Source organism: Myotis lucifugus, unplaced genomic scaffold (genome assembly GCF_000147115.1).
Source record: "Myotis lucifugus unplaced genomic scaffold, Myoluc2.0 scaffold_161, whole genome shotgun sequence".
In the NCBI taxonomy this organism is placed as follows: domain Eukaryota; kingdom Metazoa; phylum Chordata; class Mammalia; order Chiroptera; family Vespertilionidae; genus Myotis; species Myotis lucifugus.
Genome location: NW_005871209.1, coordinates 960,489 through 970,142, shown reverse-complemented (window position 1 = coordinate 970,142; position 9,654 = coordinate 960,489). Strand labels below are relative to the sequence as shown.

At 37.8% G+C, this 9,654-nt stretch overlaps 1 protein-coding gene across 1 annotated transcript in view; it reads right to left on the bottom strand.

Moving 5' to 3' along the window:
• KLHL32 (kelch like family member 32) overlaps positions 1 to 9,654 on the bottom strand; it is a 176,647-nt gene continuing 166,993 nt past the window's right edge. Inside the window, exon 10 of the mRNA XM_023759760.1 lies at positions 1 to 162. Within this exon, the coding sequence (XP_023615528.1) occupies positions 1 to 162 (162 nt within the window). The remainder of the gene's footprint in view (positions 163 to 9,654) is intronic.

The following is a 9,654-nucleotide window of genomic DNA, read 5'->3' as shown; positions in this document are numbered from 1 at the left end:
TCAGATGGTGCCAATTCTGTGATGAGGCACTTGAAGAGTTTGAAGATTAGGGCATGTGAAATATGGAGCTGGAAGGAAGCATGCTGCTATTCCATTGGAAGCAAAAGGGAGTGTAGGCCCATAGAATACTTCTTCCTTGCCTTCTCTACTTACATCCAATACCTATAAAGGAAGAGAAGAAGCCTGCATGTCAGACATGACTGCTCAAAATAAAGCTGTGTATACATAAAAGGAAGTCTGCAGTTCAGTTATGCCATCATGACCATACCTTAGCCATTGCTATTTTTCTTACATTATAATACCAAATATATGTATTAAGTTCCTGCCTAGTGTTTATATACTTGTGTGTGTACATATATACATAGGTATATATTTACAATAATTTAATCTTCAGAAGAGTGATGAGGTAGTTAGCATTATCCTTAGGCTGCTTAAATAACATGTTCAAACTAGTTAGTAGATGTTGTCATATGTTGGGTTTCAAATGCTCAGTTGTAAACTGGGGAAAACAACATTGACCTTCCAGCATTGTTTTCAAAATTGGTGACATCTAGCTCTGTCTACCACACAGAATATACAGGACAGCTTAGTAGCGAATTCATAATCAGTTCCATTGATTCTGGAAATTTTCTCATCATTTCCTTTTCAACCTAGAGTTCTATCTCTTCTTATATGGAAGAGAGTCTCTTTGTTAGTCTGTGCCTGCTGACATTTCACCAAATCTGACAATCTTACTACTAGGAATATTCATTAGGAAAGTTGGTTATATCTCATTTGTCAAATCCATTAAGTTCTTTCCAGCCCCAAACACCTTAATCTCTCTATTTGAACACCCTCTAACCCAGTGGTTCTCAACCTTGGCTGCACATTAGAATCACCTGGGAATCTTTTTAAAATCCTGATTTCTGGGCCTCATCCTCCGGAAATTGTTTCTTTGTTATGGGGTGGGGCCACAACAAAAAGATTCCCAGGTGATTCTAATGTGCAGCCAAGGTTGAGAACCACTGCTCTAACCTCATTTAAACCTTCCCTGGAAAAGGTCCAAGATGGCAGCAGCACAGGTGATGCAGCTCACCCTCAAACAGCGGGATTAACAGGTTCCCAACACACTCACACATGTGCACTGGGTGACCACTCCCAGAGCCCACTGTTGCTCATGCACACTGGGCTGCCTCTCTCAGAGCCCACGCCAGCCAGTAGCCCAGGCACCTACCCCAAGCTCTAATGTGCCTCCTCAAACTACCTGGCACACCCAATCAACACACAGATTGCTTCTATATAAGACCATTTTTTTGAGATTTGGAGAGAGCAGTTTCATCTAATTTATATAAACACAGAAATACAAGCGCAATGAGAAGACAAAGAATATGTCCCAAATGAAGGAATAAAAACCAGCCCACCTCACCCCCCAAAGTAAAAACAAAATACCCTAATGAAGTGGAAATGAGAAATTTGCCTGACAAAGATTTCAAACAGTCATAAGGATGTTCACCAAACATGAGAGAGTAGAAGAGAGGAACTCCAGAAGAACTTCAACAAAGAGCAAGTATAACAAAGAGTCAATCAGAGCTAAAAACAAACAAAAAACCACAATAACTGAAATGAAAATATACACTAGGAGGAACCCACAGCATATTAGATAATACAGAAGAACAGATTAATGATGTGGAAGACAGATAAGTGGAAATCACCCAAGTAGAATAGCAAAAAGAAAAAAAAGTTTTTTAAAGAATCGTTTAAGGGACTTCTGGGACATCAAGCACATTAACATTCACATTATGGGGATTCCAGAAGAGAAACAGGGAGAGAAGGAACAGAAAACGTATTTTTAAAAATAATACCTGAAAACTTTCCTAATCTGGGTAAGGAAAGACATTCAAGTCCAGGAAGCACAGAGTTTCAAACAAGATTAACCATTACATATTGTAATTAAAATGGCAAAACTTCAAGATGGAGACTTGAAGGAGGAAAACAACTAGTCATATAAAAGAAAACCCCAAAAGTTTATCAGCAACAACGCTACAGCCCAGAAGGGAGTGGCAGGACATTTTTAATATGCTGAAAGGAAGGAATCTACAACCTAGAATACTCCTGGAAAGATCATTCAGAACTGAAGGAGAGGTAAAGAGTGTCCCAGACAGGAAAAAAAAGTAAATGAAATCATAAGACCACCAAATCTGCTTTACAAAAAATGTTGATCTTCTTTAAGCAGAAAAGAAAAGACAACCAGAAATTAAATATTTGAAAGAAAAATCCCATGTGAAATCATTGTGTTGTATGCCTGAAACTAAATATTGCATGCCAACTATACTTAAATTTTTTCAAATAAAAATTAAGTAAAACCTTTTCTCCCTTGGATTCCATACTTTTAAGGAAATTAGTAAGTTTATCACTGACATTGTCCTATTAATAGCTTTCTACCTCTGGTCCCTTTTCCTCCACCTACTTGCTAAATGTAGGAATGATCCAATATTTCAACCACAGACCTGTTGTTACTCTTCTTTAATGATCTTCTCCACTCTCATGCCTCCAACTATCACCTCAGTAAATAATTCTGAAGTCTTTAACTGTAATAATGTATTGTTGCAGATGAAAGGGGCTATTGAGATTTTGTGCTCCAAGCTCATAAAGGAGAAAATCACTAAGGCATAAAATAAAAGAAAGATTACACTTACAGCTACTTTCCCCCAAAGGGACACTAGGTATCTCACCCCATTTATTAAACAATATACCCAGATACTACTAATTTAAAATATCTCTATTATAGGCTACATGCAAACTTAAGTTTTTATCTTTTGTTGACTTATGTGTCTTCGTGCAGTACTACGTTTATAGTTATTTTGACTGGGTAAGGCAAGTCTCCCCCATTCACTTAAAATTTTTTCTTGGTTATACTTACATGTTTACTTTCCTAGAGAATTTGAGAAGTGTTCACCACCCTCCTATGAAAAAGGAAAATCTCAATGGGATTTTGATTAGTATTCATTGAATATAGAAAGTAGGGATCTTCCTATATTTACTTTAACTATATAAAGTTAAGTATTATCTTCAATTAACAGAGAAGAAAACTGAGTTAAAGAGAAAGTTCAATGACTTCTAAAAGTCAGACAGCTAGTAAGTGGTAGAGCCAATAATTGAACTCAAAGTTGCAACCCAAGAGCAAGAAATTTGTGCCATTCATGACATCCCCTCATCTGAATAAATTTTTAGAAGGCAATATAACAGTCAAGGTCATCATCCAGAGAGCCTTTTTTCTGGTTCCATGGAACAACAGAGACTGTATATGTTAAGGAAATATAATCTTTTTAATCCATGAGAAGGGAAAAGGAGGTGTTGGCAGTTTTTCTCCAAAGTACTCTCCTGTAAACTGCCAGAAAGAAGGCATTGGAGAGAAGGAGGTACCAGCTTGACAACATACCCTCTAGCCAAAAAAAAAAAAGTAATCATAAGTGAAGAGCAGTGGAGGTGATCTGGAAATACAGACTACTCGTGTGTACACTTATGCAGCTGCTCCCTTTTGTGCTGCTCATCATCCATGGTGCACCAGATCGGAGTCACCCTTTGTGCCAGACGTTTGCTTATACACCCACTGCATAAACAAGAGCACCTCATTTTCCACAGGAGTCTTTAATATTTGCCATGAGTCTTCATTACTAACAAGTCCAAATCTCAATCTTTAAACAAGTATGCATTGAAGAGCAAGCTTTTCTCTTATTTGAGTTGCCCTCCTATGCTAAGTCAAGTAGTAGGAGGAAATAAAATAATAGGCTTTCTCAACATCTGATATGCTTTATCCCTGTGTAGCTGAAGCCTACAGATGACAGTTAAAGCTTTAATTAGAGTACAGAATGGGCAATCTAATGCAACAATTTATTGACTGATATTTTCAATAGAAAAAAAAGACTTCAGTTGTGGATGTTAACAGACTAATGTGAACTATTTAAGTGTGAACTTCATTAATCTTAGTCAACCATGCATGCCCTTAGAAAAGGGTTATGTAGATTTGTGATTTATGAAAAATTTAAATGTTGATGTTTTTTAGATGTAGACTATTTTCTCCACCATTTTCCTGTACTTTTCAACCTGCTGATTTATACTTAGGAATTTCTAATGTCTAGTCAACATTTTCTCATAAACACTATTCCTGTCTTCCATTATCTTGCTTGTCTGTTGGATATTCTTCCAACTAGTAGTAAAGAAGTTTGCTTCTGAATATGTAGCTAGTCTCTCCAACCATCAATACATTACTATTAGTGAACCAAAATAAGCAGTTCCATAGTCACCCATAAAATAAGTATTTGAGATTGTGCAACCATAGTTTAGAATGTATGATTATATAATCTAACCAGTTGTCAATAACTAAAATGATATATGAGAAATCTGTTATCCATGAAGACTTCCATTCCAAATATCTCTAAGTGACAATCTGAATACTTATATGAACACTTATTATATATAACAGTAAAGACTCGCAAAGGCTTTTATCAAATTTACCTGTGCTTTGTAGGATCAGTGTGCCAGCCGAGAAAATAAACAGCATTTGCAAAATGAATCATTTTGTATGTCAAAATGGCTAATGAACATAGAACTCGCCAGAATGCTGACTTTTTAAAAAGCAAATATATTAGAATATCTGATCTTAAGAGGTAAAATGTATTCTAATACAGGTATTGATCAAAGTATTTATGAATCTCCTCTTATAAAATCACCTTAATTCTGAGACTACTCTAGAATATCTTTAGTGGTTTAAAATATACCCAAGTACTTCATCTTTTGAGGACAACAGATTTGATTAGGAAGAGCCAAAAGTCATTAACAGAGTCCTGCCTGTTGCCCAGTTCAAAGTTTTAAATTCTGTAAAATAAAAAAATAAAAAGGAATCCAAAACTCAGTGAAGACTGACAAATACATGTTTGGATGAGAGACTATAAGCACTCCTTGTGGGAAAGCAGTTTGCTTATTTTTATCCAAAAGATATAAGCAAGCTCCAGTACTAAACAGCCTTCAATTAACTAAAGACTTATTTAAAGACTATAATATTTTCAAAGGACTAACTTGTGGCCTTGATATTTTTCTATTGTATTGCTGTTTAATAGTTTATTGCTTTCCTCTCATTTATATTATCTCCTACCTTTAGTTTATTCTCTAATGTATTATGCTATATCTATCCCACAAGCTTTGCTATTATTTTTCACTAACCCTCAGTTTTGGATATTTTTTTAAAAACTTTCACTATGACTCCTTTAAGTTATTTAGCAATGTCTTTTTTTTTAAAAAAAATATATTTTATTGATTTTTTACAGAGAGGAAGGGAGAGAGATAGAGAGTTAGAAACATCGATGAGAGAGAAACATCGATCAGTCGCCTCCTGCACATCTCCTACTGGGGATGTGCCCGCAACCCAGGTACATGCCCTTGCTATTATTTTTCACTAACCCTCAGTTTTGGATATTTTTTTTAAAACTTTCACTATGACTCCTTTAAGTTATTTAGCAATGTCTTATATCCAAATATTTAGGGGTTTGTTTACCTCTTTATTTTTTATTTACTGGCCGGGCTATTTAACTTTTTAAGTTCTAACTTAACTGCATTGTAGAGATCATAGTTTACACAACACTTAAATTTTTAAAATATATTAAAGTGTTCTTAACACCAGTACATGATATGTTTTTGTGCATATTTCATTTATGCTTAAGAAAAATATATTCTGGAACTTCTCCAGGATAGATCATATATATGTTAGGCCACAAAACAAGTCTTAGTGAATTTTAGAAGACTGCAATAATATTAAGCCTCTTTTTAAATCATAGTGGGATGAAACTAGAAACCAATTACAAGAAAAAATGGGGAAAATTACAAATATGAAGAGATCAAGCAACATGCTACTTAAAAACTAAAGGGGCAAAGAAGAAGTCAAAAGAGAACTCAAGCCCTGCTGGAGTGGCTCAGTGGTTGAGTGTCAGTCTGTGAACCAGGAGGTCATGGTTCAATTTCTAGTCAGGGCATATGCCCAGGTTGCAGGCTCAATCCCCAGTGCGGGTCATGCAGGGCATAACGGATCAATGACTCTGTCTCATCATTGATGTTTCTATATCTCCCTCTCCCATCCTCTATGAAATCAATAAAAATATTAAAGAGAGAACTCAAAATATATCTTGAGACTAGTGAAAATGGAAATACAACATATCAAAACTTATGAAGTGCAGCAAAATAAGTTCTAAGAGTGCAGGTCATAGCGATAAATGCCTAAGAAAAAAAAGGAGCTCAAACAAAAAAACCTAAATTTATAGCTCAAGGATCTAGAAAAAAGAACAAACCATGCTCAAAGTTAGAGGAAGTGGAAATAAATGAATCAGAGACAAAAGAGATAACAGAAAGTATTAATGAAACTAAGAGCAGCTTTTTTTTTTTTGAAAGATACACCAAGTAGACAAACCTGTAACCAGACTTACCAAGGAAAAAGAATATCAAATAAATTAGAAATGAAGGAGGAGACATTATAACTTCTACACTAACAACTTTGACAACCTAGAAGAAATGGATACATTCCTAGAAACACAAGACTAAAGAAACAAAATATGAAAAGACCAATTACTAATGAGATTGAATTGGTAATCAGAAGCCTCCCAGAAAGAAGAGTTCAGGACTAGATGAATTTACTGGTGAATTCTATCAAATATTTAAAGAATTAATACCAATCCTTCTCAAACTCTTAAAAATGTAAGAGTAGGACAAATTTTTAAACTCATTTCACAAGGCCACCATTACCCTGATACCAAAACCAAGCAAGGGCACTACAAAAAACAAAAATGACAAGCCAGTGTCTCTGATGTAAAAATTCAACAAAATAGTACACCAAATTCAACACATTTAAAAGATCATACACTAGCCCGGCCAGAGTGGTTCAGTTGGTTGGAGCATCATCCTGTGCACCAAAAGATTGCTGCTTCAATTCCCAGTCAGGGCACATACCTGGGTTGCAGGATCTATCACTTGGGGTGCCTACAGAAGGCAACTAGTCAATGTATCTTTATCAAATCAATCTTTCTTTAGCTCTAAACATGGGTGAGGATTAAAAATAATAAATGAAAGATCATACACTATGATAAAGTGGGATGGTTCAACATATTGTAAATCAACCAATGTAATACACCATATTAACAAATGCAAATAAAAGTCATATGCTCATCTCAACTGATGTAGTACAAGTATTTGACGAATTCAACATCCATTCATGATAAAAACTCTCAGAGGTGAGGAGGTAGGAGAGAGATTAACCAAAGAACTTATATGCATATAGGCATAACCCATGGACACAAACAGTAGTGCAGTAGGCCTAGGGAGTGAGTGTGGAGTGAAGGGGGTCAATGGGAGAAAAAAAAAGGGGGTGGGGGACATCTATAATACTTTCAATAATAAAGATAAATTTAAAAAAAATTCAGCCCTAGCTGGAGCATCAGCCTGAGTACTGTAGGGTTCCAGGTTCAATTCTGGTCAAGGGCACGTGCCCGGGTTGTGGGCTTGATCCCCAGTAGGGGGTGTGCAAGAGGCAGCCAATCAATGATTCTCTCTTATCATTGATGATTGTATCTCTCCCTTTCTCTCTGAACTCAATACAAATATATTTTAAATAAGTAAAATTCATTTTATAAGCACCCCCTGGAAAAAAAAAACTCAACAAACTGGGTACATACTTCAACATAATAAATGCCATATATGACATGCCCACAGCTAACATCATACTTGGTGGTATAAAACTAAAAGAAATAAAACTTCCTGTCTGCAGATGACATGATACAAAAACTTAAGGCTCCACCAAAGAACTGTTATAGAGTTAATAAATCAATTCAGTAAACTTGTAGGATACAAAATCAATGTACAAAGACCTGTTGCATTTCTATACACTAACACCAAACTATCAGAGAAATTAAGAAAATTTCTTTTACAAGTGTATAAAAAACAATAAAGTACCTAGGAATTTAACCAAGGGGATGAAAAGATCTATGTACTGAAAACTGTAAGACATTTATGAAAGAGAATGAAGTTACAAGTAAGTGGAAAAAATACTCTGTGCTCATGTATTGGAAGAATTATTATACTAAAAGCAATGGAATTTAATGAACAAAATGAGCAAAAAGCAAAATATAGACAGACTCATGCATAGCAGGCTGAACGCTGTCAGGGGTGGAGGTTGGGATGGTGGATGGTGGAGGGATTGAGCAAAAAAGGAAAAACTCATGGACATGGACAAGAGTGTGGTGATTGCCTGGGGTAGGTGGAGGAAGGTATAAGGGGGATAAATGGTGATGGAAAGAGACTTTGTTTTTGGTGGTGAACACAATACAGTGACAGATGATGTGTTATAGAATTGTGCACCTGAAACTTTTATCATTTTCTTAACCAGTGTCACCCCAATAAATTCAATAAAAAATGAGAGAGAAAAAAACCCAGTCTTTTGGAAATTTCCTAAGGGAAAAAAAAATAAAAGCAATGTGATCTGTATCAATGTTCCAATGGCATTTTTCACAGAAAAAAAAAATCCCAAAATTTATATGGAGCCACACACACACAGAAAGAAAAAAAAAAATAGTCAAAGCAATCATGAGAAAGTGAGTAAAGCTGAAGGCATCACACACACTGATTTCAAACGACAGTAAATAAAACACTGGTTTTGTTTGTTTGGGGGTGGGGGGGAACAGATCAATGGAACAGAATAGAGAGCCCGGAAATGAACCCATCCTATCTAATAAAAGAGAAACATTGTAATTAGCCGTACCTCCGCTACCCTTCCCATTGGCTAATCAGGGCGATATGCAAATTAACTGCCAGCCAAGATGGCGGCCAGCAGCCAGGCAGCTTGAAGCGAACATGAGGCTTGCTTGCTTCAGTGACGGAGGACTCCAACGTTCCCCGCCTGCCGCTGCCGGCCTCTGAGTTTGCAGTTTGAATCATTGTTACAAATATAGAAGCTAAACAAAACCCCAGTAACCTGCTTTCAGCTAGCCGGGCTTCAGCCAGCAGGACCGCAACATTATTTCGACTATAGAACCCAAACAAACCAGATACCTGCTTTCAGCAGCCGAGGCCTAAGAGCTGGAGCCAAGCCTCAGAGCTAAAGCTGGCCCAGAATAAAAAAGAAAAAAGAAAAAAAGGAGCGGTTGGGAGCTTCAGTCACCTGCCAGCCTGAAAACAGCCCTCAGCCCCTCATCCAGGCTGGCCAGGCACCCCAGTGGGGACCCCCACCCTGATCCAGGATACCCTTCAGGTCAAACCAGCTGGCCCCCACCCGTGCACCAGGCCTCTATCCTATATAGTAAAAGGGTAATATGCCTCCCAGCACCGGGATCAGCAGAGCCGCGAGGCCTCCCGGCACCGGGATCAGCGTGACAGGGGGCAGTGCCCAAACCCCCTGATCGCTCTGCGGCTCTGTGTGTGACAGGGGGCGGGGCCACAACCTCCCTATCTGCCCTGCTCTGTTCGTGACAGGGGAGGGCACCCCAACCCCCCTGATCAGCCCTGCTCTGTGGGTGATAGAGGGCGGCGCCCCAACCCCCCCCCCCCCCAACGGTCTCTGCTCTGTGTGTGACGGGGTAGAGCCATAACCTCCCCATCGGCCCTGCCCTGAGTGTGACAGGGTGCGGCGCCCCAACCCCC